The sequence below is a fragment of the Micrasema longulum genome, unplaced genomic scaffold, assembly GCF_059751315.1.
Source record: "Micrasema longulum isolate JH-2025_06_02 unplaced genomic scaffold, ASM5975131v1 h1tg003255l, whole genome shotgun sequence".
In the NCBI taxonomy this organism is placed as follows: domain Eukaryota; kingdom Metazoa; phylum Arthropoda; class Insecta; order Trichoptera; family Brachycentridae; genus Micrasema; species Micrasema longulum.
Genome location: NW_028280339.1, coordinates 31,515 through 52,699, shown reverse-complemented (window position 1 = coordinate 52,699; position 21,185 = coordinate 31,515). Strand labels below are relative to the sequence as shown.

Genomic DNA, 21,185 nt, shown 5'->3' with positions numbered 1-21,185 from the left:
GCTTCTGTTTATTTAATTATTTTTTAAAAACATACACACCTTGCTTCCTCTACATTCATACGTCTTCATCTTCAGCCTTACATAATGTATGGATCTCAACATTTGTGCAGCTATCGTACATAGTTTTACCACACATTCGCCTGACAGATCGCATTTTGACAGCATTCAGCCTACTTTCATACCTATTTTTCCAAGCCCATACATCAGGGACGGGACCAGGACTCCGCTGTGAACTGCCAATTTTGCCTCTTGTGACAAACATTTATTTGCCAGGGTCGATTTAAGTGCGCCGTTCACTCTGTTTCCGGCACTCACCCTCCTTCTAATATCTTTCCCAGTCATTCCATCAACTTGTACAAATTCCTCTACTTGTTAGTATAACTCCATTCACAGTGATTTCACATTTAGTCATACTTTCATTTCTTTCAAAAACCATCACATTCGATTTGATACATAGAAAGAGATACAGTACATAATATTACTATGCATCACATCAATGAGTTAAAACATAATTTTGACGAATCAAAAGACATGAATAATTTACATGGAGGACATTAAGGTCCGAAGTTAGATAGATTAAAAATTTTAGCGATAGAATTTCAATAAATCAGCAGATAGAATTCAAAAACTCGCCCTTATTAGCCCTCTTAGTTGGTCCCTGTACATTGTAATAAAACAATAAATATTTTGATATAATAGAATCCTCTCTTACAGCACACCGCCAACACATATTTCAACAATTTGTCGCACTTTGTTCCATTGCAATATTGCGTATTGTATCTCTTTCAACATATTTTTTAATGTACCTACACTTAAGATAATATTTAGTTTTGTATAAATTATCCTTACACTGTAAAATATTTACCAATCTGTAATAATTTGAGACTTTCTCAGATACTTCATGAAAACAGATCAAGTAATATGTTAAATGTTTCCCGAGAATTATTTGAGGGATCAACTGATTCCATTATTTTAAACGAAGAGTGCAATGCCACTGAAATTACAAAACCCATCCCTGAACATAGTTTGAGTAAAACAGTTTTCCCTCTTAAGAGGAAACGAGTTCAATGTGAAGAAGACGTTATTTCTATTGAATGTAAATTGGAAACCATTTCTACAAATCCTCCCGCATTAAATCCTACGTCCGCTAGATTTGAGCCGATTGTCTGTGAAATAGATCCAAAACCTACTCTTAACATAAACAACAATAGCGTATTTAATATGACTACAGAAATATCTAAGAATGAAAATGCGGCATCTACACCATTTATTGCTACTAAAACGAGCGTGTATGTCACTAAAACTTTCCTAGATAAAGTTTCTCCTATTAAAAAAAAGTTAAAGCTGTTGCCAGATAATAATGGAAATGTTCTAAGATATTTTACTACGGATGATTCTATACCCACAGTAGATGATTCTATACCCACAGTAGATTTGGACGATGATAGTTTTATAACAATAAATAATTATTTCAGGATGAAAGCGCTAATTGGTCGAATAAATAAGTGGAAGTGTATCAAGTATTATTGATTTCGATCCTACATTGAAATATAAGTTATAATATCATTAAAATACATAACAAACATTGAAAGGATTGAAAAGCGTAAAGAAATTTTTTTAAATACCTAAATTATAAAAACAATAAAACTCTTTGCACTTGCAGCCAATCTGCTTAACGAAATAATTTTTTACCCTTGAAAATAGAACACTGTATCTGAATTACGCTATTTATACAAATTATCAAATAATAAAGCATACTCTTTTAACCTACTCTCCAAAATTAATCTAAATGTCCCCTTTCGTGTGACAAGAAATAAGTATTTATTCTATCAACCAGTCTGTAGCACTAACTATGCACAACACTATTTCCTCTATCGTTCTTGCTCAAATTAAAATGCTTTTTTTGCATCTATTGATATATTTAACACGCCCCTTAATTTATTAAAAAATAAATTAAGATTCATTCTTTCTGGCTGCAATACGCTCCCACTTGCTCTTTAACACGTACTCCCACACAAATGCACACAAACACACCTTTACACACCCTCTCATACAAATACACACAAACACACCCGTTTGTTGTACCACAATTAAATATGTACGATTTTTATTTAGAAACTTCGCTGGTCTGTCTTTAAATCGTATTTTTTAAATGTTATTATATTATTATTTTTTTTTTTTTGAATAAATATTTGGGTTCTTATGATTTACCCAAATATTTAATTTTAAGGGCCATTTTCAACGAGTTGTAAATAACTCACTATTAGAAAATGGAAATAAAGTTGGAGTAGAGTGGGATTCGAACCACGGACCATTGGTCCGTGAGTCCGAGACACTAGCCACAGGACCACAACCCGATTCAAAATTGTTGACTGTTTGTTTCTATAAAAGAAATAAATGAACAAAATAATGGAATTAGATCAAGAATTAACTGGAAATACATAACTTAAATCAAATCATATATATACCTACATTTAGTTAAACATTTCAGATGGACAAACATGACGTCAAAGCTATCGAATACATGGATGGGATTGGTGTGCATTTTTATTACGATGAATACATAGGCCCCTCTACTCTCGATATGACCCAAAAACGTTTTTCTAAATTGTATCTCATTGGAACCGAAGCTTGTGTGGGTAAGGATCATCATTACTATGCCCCTATTTGCGCTCAATTGTGCATAATCCAGCGTACCTTTACCATTTTTTTATTTAATAAACGCCCAGAGGGCTCTCTCGGATGACGAGTAGAGAAACACATTTATTTTATTTATTTACACTCTTTATCAAAATACAATTTCATGTTCACTTTGCCCAGCTAACAAGGGTACATACCCCGTTCCAAACTAGGCAATTACATTTTAATATATTATAATAGTTAACAAATTAATATAGAGCACAGACAAACAAAATATAAACTTATTCGTATACACATTTTGATACATATACATACAGACATAAACATATATACACACATATATATACACATATATACACATGTACATACACACACACGTACATACACCCATGCGCATACACATACATACATTCATAAAAAACAAAGACAATTTATTTATGCGAAACTTCATGGTTGCCATCTATAAATATATTTAAAAAAAATTATAGTCTCAAATAACCGTTGTCAGTTGTAATGTACTTGGGGATTGAGCTGTTTCTTGACACGTGGTGTTATCTCAGCCCTTTTGACATCGGGCAATACTGTAGCTAACTTCGTCGTGAAGCTCCACTATTTGGCTTGAAATGACATTATGTAAAATTCGCGTTCAGCCACCGCCACCGGCCGGGCGTGAAATATAGTTCCAATCGTAGCTTAAAATCCAAAAATAAGTTGTTTACTGTTTAAAAGCATTGAGTTGGTGATTTTTTTTTGTATTTTTTTATTTATTAATTCGAATACAAACATTATACATTACAAAAAAATAATAATAACGTTTCCCAAACCCTATGAGGCCATGAGCCCTTTGTTGAGTTGGGATATAATCTAATGGAAATTGGAAGCATGTATGTAAATGATTAAATACTAACAGAAGTAGACATGAAAAATTATTACGTAAATATGTATTTCTAACTCCTACTTTTATTCATTTGTGTTTTAAAATATCATTGAAACACTATAATTCATGGTCAAACAAAAAAATAATGTATGAGGTGCAAGGTACAACTTTCCTTCCGCCATTTTTATTCCGAAATGTGAGGCAATATTGAAAAAAACTGGTGTTGCATTAAGGATTCAAAGTGTTTTATGAGCGCCTCAAACCCAATGAAACCATCACGGAAGATCGCCATCGACCACAACAAGGAAGTTCAATGGTTTTTATTTGTTGTTAATAGACTATTAAACTAAGCCAATTATATATTTTTTTCAATTTTTATTTATCGTATTATCAGCGCAATGATTTTTAGAAGTTTTATATTTCTGAAATAAAGGCGCCTGCGACGTCAGAGGTTCTCTCCCGCTTATTCTCGATCAGTGCCCATTGGTCCATTGATGGTAAGCAAACCTGTAATTTCCATAACTTTTAATGTTTTTAACTTTTAAACTTTTAAAGTCATATGAACAAGTGACGTCGTTCAAAACAGTTATTATTTTCACGTAACTTTGCCGTACAATTTTATGCTCCAATTTTTACCGCGCGCAAGAAAACGTTTGTTGTTTCCAATTTCCTGTAGGGCTGGAGTTCCTCATTGATGCGTTTGAGCATTGAATGAAAAATGGCGGCAATACGACGGCAGACACGACAAAGTAATTTGGCAGCATGACTGCGCTCAGCCACATCTTGTAAGTTGTGAGGTTTTGTGGGGAGCACCGAACGCAGGTCAACAACACACCATAGCACGCGTAAGTGAAATCGATACACGCAGTACTAGCCTCGATCCAGGCGGCTACCACTGACCTGAGTGCTGATAACGCAAATTCAAATGTTCGGCAGTGTATCGCTCTGGAGGACATTACCTTCCCTCCATCGTAGTGGGAGACCAGGGAACACAGAAATACAGCATATAAAAGGAAGACTCGTTTCATGGACCACTACACATCTCTCCAGTACTCTTTTACAGATGTTACTATGTCCGTCTTCAATTTACTAAATCTTTTACTTGTAAATTAATGTGAAATAAATTATAATACCTGTGTCCAAAGCTGTTTCTTCTGTCTACGCTCCGACTCAACACACTACCCCCAGACATCTACAGTTCTGTCAAAACATACTTAGAAACGTCCAAATGGGATGTCCTACCCCACCCGTCGTATTCGACGGACATTACTCCTTCCAATTACCACTTACAGACCCCTATCCGCATGAATTTTTATATTAGTTTTCTTTATGAAAGTAACTTTACTTCCTTTTTTAGGTGACTTCCCAAGTTACGAGGTAAGAGTCGGCCTTGGAGATTGGAAACGAGTGGAAGAATACCTGAAATATGTTTTTGAGGTAATTCTATTGTTGATTAAAGATTTTTTATTAAAAAGATAAAATCTACAAATCTAATGTTCTTGACAGATCGTAATCGCTGTAAATTAGTGATGCAACTGACCTTTGCTTCTGCTTTCTGCTAAATTTCGAACGGAACTTTACGCGTCGGAGGGGTGGTCCAGGCGTTCCTACCAACCACAAGTGAGTCGGGCGCGTGCTTTCGGCACTTATCGCATTTGTTTACATACTTACATTAGGGTGGGCCGATATTTTTTTCTTCTGAATTTTGAAATAAAAGAGGTCTAAAAACTTGCCTTTTGGATTACTCGGAATGCAAAAAATATCAACAAAAAAAAATTTAATCTACTTTTGGCTCTCAACCAGATATTGAAGTTTTCGAAAAAGTCAATTTGTGCTTTACCGGATGTCATTTCATATTTAATTAAGAAAATACAATTAAATGATATAATGTGCATTAAATTTTATCAAATAAGCATCTAAGGGCGTGAGTTGCACTTTTTTTTGTAATAAATGGGTAGTATTGTTTTAACACTTTGTACCCTGAGCCGTATAAACACGTGATTATATAACCATGCGTTGTGTCCCGGTCCCGTGTTTTCACCTGGTTTACCAGCTGTCTTAAAAAATGAATTTTATTGACATCTAGTGACTTTTATTAGTACTTTTTCGCTGCTGGTAAACCACGTGAAAACACGGGACCAGGACACAACGCATGGTTATTATAATCACGTGTTTACACAGTTCCGGGATACAAAGCACAAAAAAGGAGTGAGACCCTGTATATGTGCGAACATTTCAATGCGCAATATGGCTCTCCATAAAGGCCAATGTTGGCAAAACTATCATACAAAAATGACTTATTTAAATATTTCAAATAAATATGAGAAGTATCAATTGATTTAACTCAGTATTTTCATAATTATGACACTTTTAAGAAACCCTTCACAAAGCATGAAATTTTTCAAAAATGGGCCGGGCACAGGGTAAATTCTATGTGTATTCGGCCGGCGCTCAAAGTGTTGATGCGCCATTGTTTTCGTAAATATTAGCCAGGCGCTCAACGGAATCAGTTCTGCGGCGTGTATTTTTTTTGCATTTCAGTAGTTTTAAAACGTGTTCGAATTTGTAATGTGATTAAGTAATATATTTACTAACAACAAAATAATTTTATCAATATAGATAATTAACAAAATATTCAGACAGTAATAAACTTCAAACCTCGGTTGAGGGCCAACAAAAGTAGAATAGAATATTTTTTAAAATATTTTTTACGTTTAATGTGATCAAAAACGCAACTTTTTAGACCTTTTTCACTTTGATGTCTAAAAAATTAAAAACTTCATACATCATCGGCCCACTCTAACTTAAATTCGTTTTTTTAACGAAACCTGATATTTCATAACAATACTAAAACTTGGCAAGATGAATTAATTGAACTGGTGACCAAGAACGACAAATACAAAATTGCGTAAATGTTCAAATTGATAGAATCTCCGGCAGATTATAGTCCTGGATTACTTATCAAGTAAAAAAAAAGTACCTTTCAGGACATTACGATATAATAATATATACCTCGCTCATTGAATCAATTATATCTTATGGAGTGTTTTTGGGTCAAATTTATGATGTTGGGTGAATGAACATATTAAGTTCTCCAAAAGGAAAGCCATTTTCAGGATAAGTGTACAGGTTTGAATGTTGTCTAAGGGAAGATATCATTGCAGGAGACTGCTGCGAGATATTGCATATATTTATATACTATTAAGCGCGTTGTCCAGATATTTTTTGAAGTATATGTTTACGTACTAATTTTTAACAATATGCATGCTTCCAATTTCCATTGTGTTGTATCCCAACTTAACACAGGGCTCTTGGCATCATAGAGTTAAGGATAAGTTTATTTTTTTAAATAGACATATATTTCTATAAATAAATATAAACAAATTTTTTTTTAAATGTACGTAATAGCATAATCCATTAGGCAAAGCATATGGAAGAAGGTGTATATATTTTTTTTTTTTTTTAATTCTTTGATGTCCTGCAGGTAAAACAACTTTGTGACTACAAATTTAATTTATATCACTTTTGTTGAAAAGTGAGTTTCCTAGACAAAACTAGATTAAAAACTATGGTTTCCCTTCCCACTGGTCATTTGTCCGTTTCCCACATTACTAATCAGAATGAACATTAAATTAGGTTATTTCTAGATAGATTTTGTAGCTTTTTTAAACTGCAATATTTAATTCCTGGACTGGCACCTGAAATCTAAGACTGATTACCTAATCTTCATGTAATCAATGATCAAAGCAAGGGTGTATGAGCGATTATGCGCAGCTACCATAATAATAAAAATAATAAATTTCGCTGATTTATATTGCGCCATTTTGGTGAAAAATTCCCACATTATATTTGACTATCCATAATAATAGTAACAAACTACAACAGAGATTTACTTTTTTTTTGGGTACCATTAACATATGACGTAAAATATTTACTTTTTGCTGATGACCTCAAACTTTATAGATTTGCAAATAATACTGATGATTGCAATACCCTGCAGATGAATCTCAACGAAATTCACGAGTGGTGCAATAAAAATAATATGTTTCTCAATATAGATAAATGCCAGGTTATTTCCTTTTCTAAAAGCAAGAAACCGTTAATTTTTAACTATTTGTTGAACCACGCAACACTTGAAAGAGTTTATTTCATTTGGGATATTGGCGTTATTTTTATGATAAACTTACATTTATCAAACACATTGACAAGATCTCAAATGAGGCGCTGAGTATGTTGGGATTTATTTGCAGGGTTACTATCAAGTTAAAAAATTACACACCAATCACGTCACTTTACTGCTCCCTGGTTAAAAGCCGCTTAGAATATATTTCTCCAGTCTGGTCACCCCATTATCGTGTACATTCTGAATCACTCAACCGCGTCCAGAATAAATTTCTAAAATATATTAATTTTAAACTACATATTCCAGCTGCTGTATTTAATTATAATCAATTGTTATATTTGGCAAACCTTTTAAAACTTTCCGATAGAAAAATCCTTTCTGACCTAATATTACTCTATAAAGTGATGAATTCATTCATTGACTGTCCAGATTTGCTGGAGTTGGTGTGTTTCCGTGTACCCGGTCAACATTCGACATACCCGCCACATATCTCCTTTTTGTTCTGAAAGTTCTAGGACCGACTATCACATGCACTCGCCTATCCCTAGGCTCCACAAATATGGTAATCAGCACGAGGACATGGCTGATATATTTGGTTCTGGACTTGATAGTTATAAAACGAGTCTCATTTCTTTTTTTCTCTTGCAATATACATTTTAAACCTTTCTTTATGTTTAAAAATGTTTTTCTTTTTTGCTTTTTCATATTTATGTATATATTTCGTTAATATTTTTTAAGAATCTTTATTTTTTTTATAAATACTGTTAACCATTGTATACTTTTTACGATATTTTTTAATAATCTGCTATTTTGTGTTGAATTTTTTTGTTCACTGGTTTAATTATATTTTTTTAAATAAATTAATTGCATAAATTTTTTTTTGTTTTTTAAGTGAGTCTTCTTTGTTTATTCTCAAATGTAATAAAAAAAAACTAAATTGTTAAGTGTCCTCGGCACGGGAAACCCCAGTGAGGTCACATTATTTTTATTATTAATTTATAGTTTGTAAGCGAAAAATATGAATAAATAAAAAAATAAAAAAAATACATATTTAATAACAAGGAATCGAATAAAACTAATAAATAGAAAATGAAAACGGAGTGTTCTCTGTTTATGATAGTCTTCATCTAACACGGCTCAGCCTGCTCTAAGATGGAGATTTTTTTATCTTTTAGAGCATAAGTAGTTCTATACTAATATAACAACATCAAAAAACTAAAACTTCTTAATTATAAATGCCTAGCTAATCAAATGTAAGAAATTAAAAATAGTTATTATACAAATATAAAGTATATATATATGTGTCAAGATATATGTTACTTAAACATAAATAATATAGTATAACATATAATAAAAAATATATATAATGTAATGAAAAACATAAAAATATAAATAATATGTGCACTAATTAAATAAAGTACTACGTTTTTTTATCTATTTATATTTTTCAAAAAAATCTCTCGCTACACTTTTTATATGTGCAGTTATTTTTATTTGAAAATTTGTTTTACATTTTGAGTCTTTTATATTTGGCAATCAATCATTTAATATTTTGGAGCAATTACATTATATTGCTTTTTACCAAAGGCGGTGGATACAAATGGGACGATACAGTTAATTTGTGTTGCTGAACGAGTGTTTATATTTTGTTGGGTTCTTTTGACCTCACCTAATTTATCATAAAATTTAAGTAGTAGGCACCTCACAAACAATTGTCTTACATCCGATATCTTTAACTCAGCGAATAGATCTTCCGTTGGATACCTCGAGGGTTTTTTGAGAATGATCTTCATGATCCATTTTTGTGCTATTTTCACTGGTTCAAGGATTGAACGAGAGCAACCTCTCCAAGCTTAATTGCAATATGATGAATATGTAAAAGGTTCATGGAACCGTGAATAAATACATAATATCATGCGAACATATGTTTGTCTGTACGTATCGGCAATTTAACATCTATCTGCTTTCTATTCGGCATTCAATATTATCCTACCTGACATTATTTGCAATCTCCATAACGTGATGGGTTAAACAACCCGTAAAGTGATGCGGACTGTAATTGTTGAATAAATATTGTAAAAGATTTGTAATCCTTTGTAGAATTTAAACCACTGGTACGTCGGTTGGATCGATTGGAATTTGGTATTAAACAGACTAGGAGGGCCAAACTGGTACCATAACCATGTAGACGCCCCCATGATAGTTATGCCCGACGACGATGAGATCTTGAAGCAGCCCATCTTCTACGCCTTGGGTCACTTCAGCAAGTTTATTCCGAGAGGGTCCAAAAGAGTGGACGTGAAGAATAAGATTGGAGCCATAAAAAACGTAGCATTTTTAAGGCCAGATAATGGGATAACGGTAGTCTATTTCAACCCGTAAGTTTATTTTATATTTTAGGATGGACTTTTTGGTACAGAAGGAATATCACAATTCTTGGATGGCTCAGTTTCATACAAAGATAACTAGAAATTGCTTGTTTTGATTAATAGCAGACCAAAGTTTTGACAGAGCTAAATTGATTTGTAACAAATAATTATTTACATCATCTTAAGTGTAGTATATATGCTACTACTACTACTACCATCACGCCATTTCACCGTAGGGGTAGGCAGAGAGAATGGACCGCCACACACATCTATCCTGGCATACATTCCTAGCTTCTTCCACATTCATACATCTAGTCATACATGCCCTTCGGTTCTGTCTGCTTTTGACATGACCAGACTTTAGATTTTGGTTTATCTGATCATACCACGTCTTCCTTGGTCGTTTTTGTCTCACGTTGCCGTACATTTTCGCCATATACTTGTTTTACCATTCTTTCGTCGTCCATTCGTTCTACATGACCAAACCATCTCCGTGACCCTTTTCTTAATCTTATCAATTATACTTGACTCTCTCTCGCTCTCGTCTGATTTCATCATTCGTAACCCCTGTCATACATTGATTTCTCACACATTCGTCTAAGAGATGGTTTTTTTTTTTTTTTTTTAATAATGAAAAAGAAATATTAGCGCTCTTATAATTTGCCCAAATATTTCATTTTTGGCAGCCATTTTTAACGAGTTGTAAATAACTCACTATTAGAAAATGGAAATCAAGTTGGGGTAGAGTGGGGCTCGGACCTCGGACCTCTGATCCGTAAGTCCGCAACGCTAGCCACGGGGCCACAACCCGACTCAACCGCATTCACTCAACTTTCATACTTACTCTGCCAGTTCCATGTTTCACTTCCATACATAAGTGTTGGGACTAAAACTCCGTTGTGCACTGACAGTTTAGCTTCGATTGATATATTTTTATTAGAAATTACTGTGCTTAGTGCTCCGTTCATTTTGTTGCCCGCATTCACTCTTCTTTCAACATCTTTTTCTACTCTACAATATAGTATATTTATATAAATATGTAAACAATAGTTACTAGTTTTAGGATTAAATGTGTTGTACAAATTATCAAGACGATTTTTTTTTTTAATATGATGAATAGTATAACTGAAAACATAATTTTTTTAGTCATCCCTCTATGGAACTGAGCCATTGACTTGAAGGGTTAAATTTCAAAATGTATGCGAGAATAAATAAAATAATCAAACTAAATATAATCAAAAATAGAAATACCAATATTTACTAGCTGCAACAGTCGGCTAATTAACCTTTCGGGCCTCATATAATCGGCCCCCTGGGTTTTTTTTCCGGCCTTACGGGCCTCATCGAATCTTCGCGCTTTGGTTGATGAGGATCTCGGTCCCATAGAAGTATCGTCCCTTTAAGGTCCCACTTTTTTTGTAAGAATAATCTCTCACTCAAAATAAAGGTTAAAAAAATCACACCAAATTTACAATAATTTTTAATACCCATTTAAAAATATTGATTAGTAAGCGATTAAAATTAAAAATAAAAGAAATGGTAATTTAAAAAGATGACAGTCAGCTTTGGCCAAATGTTCATACAATTTTAACAGACGAAAATGACCCTGATTTAACATTGATAATTGATACCACGAAATTAAGATAATATATTGATATTGATACTAGTCTTTAATGGCAAAAGGTAATGAAGAGAGAGGAAAGAGTAGATATTAAGGAAGACAATGGAGATATATTTCTTCAGGCATGATTTTTTTTATTTATTTATTTAAAAAAATAATAATTAAATAATATTGTTTATGAATCGGGTTGTAGTACCGTGACTAGTTTTGCGGGCTCACGGATCAGAGGTCCGAGGTTCGAATCCCGTTGAGGTTAAGACCTCAACTTGATTTCGATTTTCTAACAGCGAGTTATTTACAATTCTTTGAAAATGGCCCCAAAAATCAAAATATTTGGGTAAATAATAAAAACGCAAATGTTTTCTTTTAAAAAAATAATGAAAAATGACAAAGTCAGTGCTACAAATATAAATATCATGTCGTCATGATTGTAGAACAATGACACATGTGATTTTCTTCAACTTCACATAAGAGCGGCTTAAAATATTTTTTGACACTTGTCACAAGTTGTCAGCTATCAAGACAAAAGCATTATATTTGAAATTTGGGTAAGTTGCATACATACAGGGTGTTCTTTAAACCCTGTCACATCCGAAACCACGATGATCAGTATGAGCAAGAAGACATACTGGCACATTAAAATAAATTTTTGAAACTAATAAAATTTAAAAAAATAAATATTCTCCCCTGCGGAAGTAAGCAACCATTTGTTTTTTAATATTTTATTTTTTTAAATTTTATTCGTTCTAAAAATTTATTTTAATGTGCCAGTATGTCTTCTTGCCCATACTGATCATCGTGGTTTCGGATGTGACAGGGTTAAAAGAACCACCTGTATATGTTTTCAAACATGGAATATAAAGCCTTTATATAACCTTTTCTAGATCAAATATGCAAGAAAGTCAATGTCGCATTTTTCGCTCTTCCGTCGTTGTTTTACGATTACGACTATATGATAATATAAATGCATGACTTGTCTATTTTTAGCATTCATGGAGGAAGCTTAAAAAAAAGAGATCTTAGGGGGTAACTCACAAACGCTTATTTTCAAATTAGGTACTGTAGTCTTTAAAATTTAGGTTGATTAGAATGACAGTTGTCAGCAAAAATGAGGACATAACTTTGTAGTAACGTCTAAGGATTGATTTATATTGACACACGAAAAATTATTTGTATCTGGCATGTTAATTTATTTTTTAAATACAATGCTTGACATATAAATCAACATAATTATGTAAAATCAGCTTTAAAACTAAAATAAACCTACAATATATGAGTTTGTCCAAATGTTCGTAGACAAAAGACTGGATTTCATCCCCTCGGGAGTCGTTAAGATTAACAAATTACAACAGGGATGGTAGAATACCTTAAATAAGGGAATATGGAAGTCTAGGCATTTACAGGGCTTATGATCTGTCATTGGCTGGTTTAAAGCTGGTTGTAATGAAACCAACTGGTCCAAGAAGAAGTTTAAAAATTGAAAAATTATTTTCAGGCGTTGCCTAGTATGTGAAATAATTCAGTCAGATGAATCTCTTCACAAAAATAAAGGTTTCAGCTCTTTAACTTCACTAAAATCAACAAATGGAAGAATTTAAGAAATATGGATGCTCAAACATAGGCAAAATGGTGAATGTCACACAGTGTGTAAAGTAGCCACTTAAACCAGCCATTGACAGGTCATAAGCCCTGTAGATGTCTTGACTTCTATATTAACTTCTCTTAAATTGTCTTCATCTCTGTTGTAATATGTTAATATAAACAGCTCCCCAGGGAGTTGAATCCAGTTCTTGTCTACAAAAATTTGGACGAACTCAAAATATTGTTAAATCCACCTGGTGCATGAAGAAGTATAGAAATTGAAAAAATAACATTTTCAGGCGTTGCCTAGTATGTAGGTGAAATAATTCAATTAAATGAATCTCACCCGCATAAATAAAGGTTTCAGCCCTTTAACTTCACAAACATCAACTGATGAAAGAATTGAAGGAATATAGATTTTCAAATGTGGGCTGAATAGTGAATGTTACACAGTGTGTAAATTGGCCACTTAAACCAGCCAATGACAGGTCATAAGCCCTGTAAATGCCTTGACTTCGATATTCCCTTATTTAAGGTATTCTCCATCCCTATTGTAATTTGTTAAAATAAACCTCATTTTTAACGACCTTCTTACAAGGTTACGTCATTTTGCAAAAATGTTAGAGATGAGACTAATTGAACGTAGTTATGCAGTAAGCAGCCAGTCCACAATTTAGAAAAAATGAGATTTTGATGTTATCGGGCGCAGAAAGGTCAATTCTATGTCCTGCTAAAAACAGACAGACTACTTTCATACAAAAAAACTGTTTTAATCACCATATGGAAATAGTACCTATCAATCACAAAAATGGCATTTCTCAATTTGCAAAAAGCACCCACAGCAAAAAGATCTCACGGTAATTTAAAAATCATTAAAACTGATCAATTAAGTAATAAGATTCTTGTTTGTAATATGCAAAAAAACTAATGTATTCATTGTTTATCATTTGTTAAAGTCAAAAACATTCCAACTAAGAGTAGAATCACATTACTACCCTTGTAAGGAAAAAAAGACTTGATTTATTGGGTCTACATGTAGTATTTAGTGAACATGATAAAAATTAAATAGAAATTAATTCATAAGTTACGTAAACCTTGACGAAGAAGCTTCTTTGCTTTGAAACCGGTCGGCGGAAAAAAAAAATACTAAAAAATTAGTGGTTAAAAACCTAGTTGTTTTATTTATTTTATTATAATGAATAACCAAAAAGTTAGTGCTTCAAATATAAACTTTTTATTATATTACTGTTCTGTTTGTAAAATAAAATTAATAGATTATTTTTTAATTTTAGGACAAATCATGCAATATCGTTGACAATAAAAGATAAATACATTGGACAAATAAAGGTCGCAGTGTCCCCTAGGTCTATTAACAGTGTAATTTATTGGTGACCAACATTGCCATTTTAATACACATACCTACATGTGTACATGTGCCCTGAAAAAATATGACACTTAACTCTTTTTTTTCAAATTTTGTCGTTCTTTGACCGCCAGCTAGGCGTGACGTTTAGAATCGAAACAAAAATGCCTACTTGTGTCATAAAAAGTGTATAAACATTTCGGATAAAAATTGTACAAAGAATTGTGTTACTTATGGTAAGTATTTATTAAAGAGTGATTGACAAAGCTTTAAGCAATAATTGAGGGTTTTAAGGCTGTAGTCTGGTAAAACACATGCAAAATTAGGAAATCATACCATTTTGCTATTTTAAAACGAATGTTTTTTTTTAATCGTGTAATAATAAAATAATAAAAAAAACATGAATTAGATAAAAAGAATAATTTTTAAAGGTATTTCTATTAAAAAATATAAATAAAAGATTTATGTAACTAAAATATGATCACTTTTAGACCGGCAGATTACGCCATTTCAAACTTTGACTAAACTTATCAGTACCGGTAAGGGCAGGTATGAAGGTAATAAAAACGTAAACAAGATATTGTTAGAAATTGAATATTATAACCAGAATTATCTTCTTTTTAAAAAAAAAAGAGAATACGATTTTATAAAAAAAGGTTTCAACTAAAATATTTCAGTAAATATTTTTTTTTCAGTATTGCCGAAGGCATAATTTTACGTAGAAATAAAGGAAAATGTCATGAAAATGTACATGATTTAAATGCTTGTATTTCTTTTCCAAAACAAAAAATTAAGATTTAGCTTCGGCCACTTTCATGTTCAATTTATTATCTTGAAATTATTACAACAAATTAAGGTTCAATTTAATTATATTTCTACTACTACTACCATCACGCCATTTCCCCCGTAGATAATGGACCGCCACACACTTCTATCCTGGCATACATTCCTAGCTTCTTCCACATTCATACACCTTGTCATACATGCCCTTCGGTTCTGTCTGCTTTTGACACGATCAGACTTAAGATTTTGGTTTATCTGATCATGCCACGTCTTCCTTGGTCGTCTTCGTCTCACGTTACCGTTCATATTGTATATTTTATACTTTTTATATTTTAGTTACATAAAACTTTAAAGTATATTTTTTAACCTTTAAAAATTACTGTTTTAATTTAATTTACGTTTTTTTATTGTGACAAAAAAATGGCAAAATCGTATGATTTTCTTATTTTGCGTGCGTTTTACCAGACTACAGCCCTTAGAGCAAACTTTGAAATCTCCATTGAAGGAGTAACTGAGATATTTGTGAAAAACTTTGAAAAAATAATTGTGAGATTTTTAATAAATTAAGATTTACTAACTCAATAGAGAATGCTAAGTTTGCGGTGCCAAGTAGTATAATTGAAATCTCTGTACTTTAAAGCTGAAAGGCTGCAAGTCACATTTTTTGCGAAATTGATTTATGAATGTCATTTTGTTCATATATTCAGATTCTATTAATGCTAAAAACATTGTAGTCCTCCGGTATACCGCTATTGAAATAGCTTGTTCTAAAATACCGGTGGTGCAGGAATAATACTCATGCTTCAACAAAATTCAACAGTTTGCTGGTATTGAAGCAGTGGATAGCGAATAAATTCCACAATTTTTATAACAAACAAACTACCTCTGACGCAGCGAGGGATTTTGCTCAAGATTCAATCTTATTGTCACAATCAAGCATATTTAACCATTATGTCATTTCTTTTGCCGTTAATTTCATTATTTTACTCTTTATCACATACTGTTTACTTTCAATTACTGCCTTAAGCAATAGCTAATAATATCATGAGCTAATAATAGCAATAGCTAATAATATCATGAGCTAATAATAGCAATAGCTAATAATATCACGAGCTAATAATAGCAATAGCTAATAATATCATGTGATTAAATTTTTTATTTTTTTTTAAAGAAATATTTGCGTTCCTTTGATTTACCCAAATATTTAATTTTGAGGGCCATTTTCAACGAGTTGTAAATAACTCACTATTAGAAAATGGAATCAAGTTGGGGTAAAGCGGGATTCGAACCACGGAACTTTGGTCCGTGAGTCCGAGACACTAGCCGCAGGATCACAACCCGATATTTACCTGTCATTTTCATAAATAATTTATGTTTTAATTAATGGCACGTAATTTAATGTTTTTGCCTAAAGAAAATTTTATAAATACATTGTTTTGCATTCAGTATTCTACATTACTTTTTAGTCCAAACATTTAATGATTTTTTCTGAAATATTCTTATCAAAAGAGTATAAATCCAAAAAACAGCAATAAATTGTGTTTTTGCTTCGAGAGATACATTTGAAACAGTTTGACAACTTCAAACCGCTCACCTGAACAATTTACCAAATATGACTTCCCAGCATTTCAGCTTTAAGGTACAGATTTGTTTTTGCAAGACTTAGAGACGGTTTTGAATTAGGCTATTATTTAGGTAGATAGGTTTTTATATATAGTTTATTGTCATCAATAACCAGTTTTCCGTTTTTGGTGGAGATTTCTAAGTTTTCTTCTAATACCCTGAAGATGGCTCCTGCAATGGTAGCCGAAACGTCGGAACAAATCCAGCACACGCAGTATCACCCAAAAAATAAAAATATCGATAACAGTGACCGTGAAAACCTTCGCACCTCGTTCGTAGTACTTCGTTTTCATTATAATATTTTCAAGAAACTTTGCAGTACAATTTAATGCTCTAATTTTTACCGTGCGTAAGAAAACATTTTTGTATCCAATTTCCCGTAGAGCTGAAGTTCCTCATTCTTCAACCCTGCTTTAAATACCTCCAATAGATAAAAAAAAAACCCACCCTGCCTTACCCCTTCCACCCAACCCTATCAGTACCTACATACTATTCTGTATATTTTGTTTTTATTTACATTTTACACCTGATGATGGGCAATTCTGAATATCCAAAGCTCTTTTCTTCTTAATATTTAACTCTTGTGTGGTGAAAATAAAATGTGTAAATAAAGTGTGTTTAATTTATTTTTTGTTTTTAATTTTATTGTACAAATTAAATGCCCACAAAAATAAATAAGATTAATAAAAGTTGTTGTTTCTTTAATAAATAATGTGTAACCATTTAAAACATTTTAGTTTGTAAGTGAAAATTCTTGATGGAAGTTAATTGTAATTTATTATATAAATAAAACACGAGTGATACTTTAATCCACAAATTTGGAATATCCAGTGACCGGTTTCATCGCTTTCGCGACATCTTCGAGACTGGTATCTTTATTAAAGAGTTAAATGTATTTATACAGAACAGAGCGCAATACGCAAAATACGCAAACGCAAATAGAGACGAACGCTAACAGAGCACAATACGCAAAGCGGCAAACCAGGCAAATGTGTAAAAATAAAATTATTCAGAACTTACGTTTGATGGAAGAATAATATTTAAGTATTTAAATAATATCTACAGTCACATTTCTAAAAAATGAGTGACTCATTTGAGTATAAAATTAGAATAAAACTTAAAACTTAAAAGAATTTGACATGAATAAAACACTCAGATACCAACATCCAACATAATATTGAATTTCCTAAATTCCATACAAGTTATGGTCAAAATAGCTTTGTATTCAAAGATGTAAAAATTATAATAATCTTCCTAATGAACTAAAAACTATTACATTTTTTTTTTGCACCACAACAGGCCAGGAGGCCTAATTACAGTGGTGAATTACATCACAGAGCACCCAGGCTTGAGAAAAATCACATTTTAATTTTTGTGTTCTCACCGGGAATCGAACCCGGAACCTTCCGTGCATAAATCAAGCGTCTTGAACACTACACCACGGAGGCCGCCGATTTAAAAATAATATATCAATAAATAAATTTTAAGTTAATCTAAAGAAATTTTTTGAACTGGTGTAAAAACAAGATTAAATTTTAATTAGTATGAATGTATTATTGTTTAATGTTTTATGTTTTTTCTTTATATATCCTATGTTTTTTTTTTTTTTCATGTACTCGTATTTAAAATCATATAAACTCTTATAAATAAACAATTAAAACAGTGTAAGTCACTCTCCAAGCACAAGAGTTAGTCTCTTTTTTTGGAGAGTTACAGTGATAACATTTACCTACTAGATGTGTAAAAGTAGATATGTTTGGAATTTTACAAAAACATGTACTTTTTATGAAATTTATGAATAAAAATTTTTTTAAAAAAAGTATTTAAATTACATATTGAGTCTTAAATGACGAACGAAAGCACTTTTTGACAAATGCGTGACGATTGCGAGACGGCTGATTTATAAATAAATATATACCTATGGTCACGCCACATTAACTCTATGTGCACACATCTATATATATATAGCACATTTGCTAAGATGAGGCGGTTGGATTTATTTGCTACCTACGGGGCCCTGGTTAAGATGTTGCATTTGCCTACCGTGGCCGTGGTTACCTATATTGTTCCGGCGCCATAAAAACAACTGACCTGCCCGTGTGTTCAAGTACATGTGATTTTTATACTCTCACCAAGATCGCAAAGAAGATATTTTGCAGTCAATAACTATTCAATCCACTAAGTTATGTAATTCGTCAAGTGCCCCTCCTTCCTGGCAACAAGATCGGATCTGATCCTGACTACCACGCGATAGAAGTTCCAGACAATAAAGGTGCCAGAACCCAGAATAAGGTAGGTAATTGCAGTCATTGTATTTAGGGTTCTGTAGCAAAGTAAATGAAGGATAACGCATTCCGCGAACCAGCAATTCGAGCGTGAATCTGCCAATGGGCAAGTGGCGCGATCAACCTTTATAAAAATCATAATGGCAATAAAATTTAGTTTGAATTTTTATTTTGTCTTTTTAATCAATGTTTTGTAAGTATTTTTAATCAATTTTTTATATTGTATTATGTTTTAAATGCATTCACCAAAATACTTAATTTAGTATTAACCACGAATCAGCACCGATATTAAACTTGATTTAGCAAAATTCACTGGAATTGCTACTGCAATATAACCATTCACTATTATTTAAAAAAATATTTTTATTATTATGTCATTGTATCTAAAAAAACTTTTTTTTAAATTTTAAAAATAAATTCAAATATCATCCCTATACCTGCGTTAGGAATGCTTTAATCCGGTCATAAATCCTACTTCGACAAATGCATTTGATAGAGTTGACAGAGAGAAATTGTGGAAGGTTTTTTTGGAGTATGGAGTGAGTGGTAACCTGACAAGGGCTATTGCATTACTGTATAAGGACAGCACAGCATGTGTGAAGGTGAATGGGTCATTCACATCGTGGGTTAATATTCCGAAAGGAGTCAAACAGGGATATGTAATACTACCATGGTTGTTCAACATATTCATCGATAACTGTATGAAAGAACTGAAAGATTTAAGAATGGGAGCAAAAATGAGTGATATAACTGTTAACTGTCTTCTGTATGCGCATGATGCCAGGCTTCTTGCTAGCAGCAAAGAAGACCTTCAATTCTTGGTAACAAAAGTCTACGATGTATGCAAGAAAAGCGATTTGCTTATGAATGTTGATAAATCGAAAGTGATGGTTTTTGAAAGGGATGAAAATATAACTAAATGTGAGATCAGCGTGAATGTGAGATATTCTGAATCAGGTAGAAGGATTTGTTTACCTAGGAAGTATGTTTACTAGGGACGGAAATGCCGAGAAAGATATTGAAAGGAGGGTGAGTGCCAGGAACAGGGTAAACGGTGCACTAAAATCTACTTTGGCAAACAAATGTTTATCGCAGGAGGCTAAACTAGCAGTTCACAACGGAGTTCTAGTGCCAACTCTAATGTATGGGAGCGAAGTATGGAATTGGAAAAATGATAATGAAAGTAGGTTGAATGCTGTCGAAATGCGATCCCTTGGGCGAATGTGTGGTAAAACGATGTTTGATAGGTGCACAAATGTCGAGATCCGTAAAGTGTGTAAGGCTGACACATGCATTATTGACAGAATCAAGAAAGGGGCGCTGCGTTGGTTTGGACATGTAGAGCGAATGGACAGTGAAAGAACGGCTAAAAGAATCTACGATGCAAATGTTGATGGATGCAGAAAACGAGGAAGACTGAGAAAGACATGGCACGATCAAGTCCATCAAATACTTAAAGATGGACATGTCAAAAGTAGGAATAATCGGCGTGCGTGCATGAGAAGATGTATGAATATAGAAGAAGCGAGGTCTGTATGCCATTCTTTTGCAGGATTTACCCCTAAGAGCAGCCCCTAAATAAATACAAAATAATGTAATAAATGTCGATTCACCCTAATTTTATTTATTGATTTAGACGATTCGTGGAAATTGGGCATACGTGTTCAATGAACACACACTATTGTATCCTTCGGAACCCTGTAGAGACACACCGATACTTGGCTATTTGAGTGTATTAGATGGCCTCAACTAGAATTGAGTTACCTATATCTATGTATTAAGTATGATCAGAAATAGTTTATTATCACAACTTAATGATTTAATTATTAAATGCGAAATTTCTGTTTCCATCTCTTAAGTATTAAAACAAGTACTAGTTATTTCGCATAAATTACTTTTTGCTGTATTTTTTCATTCAGT

At 32.6% G+C, this 21,185-nt stretch overlaps 1 protein-coding gene across 1 annotated transcript in view; it reads left to right on the top strand.

Moving 5' to 3' along the window:
- LOC148270925 (lysosomal acid glucosylceramidase-like) overlaps positions 1-10,022 on the top strand; it is a 35,497-nt gene extending 25,475 nt beyond the window's left edge. Inside the window, exons 10-12 of the mRNA XM_088242037.1 lie at positions 2,492-2,639; positions 4,875-4,954; positions 9,741-10,022. Coding sequence (XP_088098163.1) covers positions 2,492-2,639; positions 4,875-4,954; positions 9,741-10,022 — 510 coding nt within the window. The remainder of the gene's footprint in view (positions 1-2,491; positions 2,640-4,874; positions 4,955-9,740) is intronic.
- Positions 10,023-21,185: the final 11,163 nt, after the last annotated feature.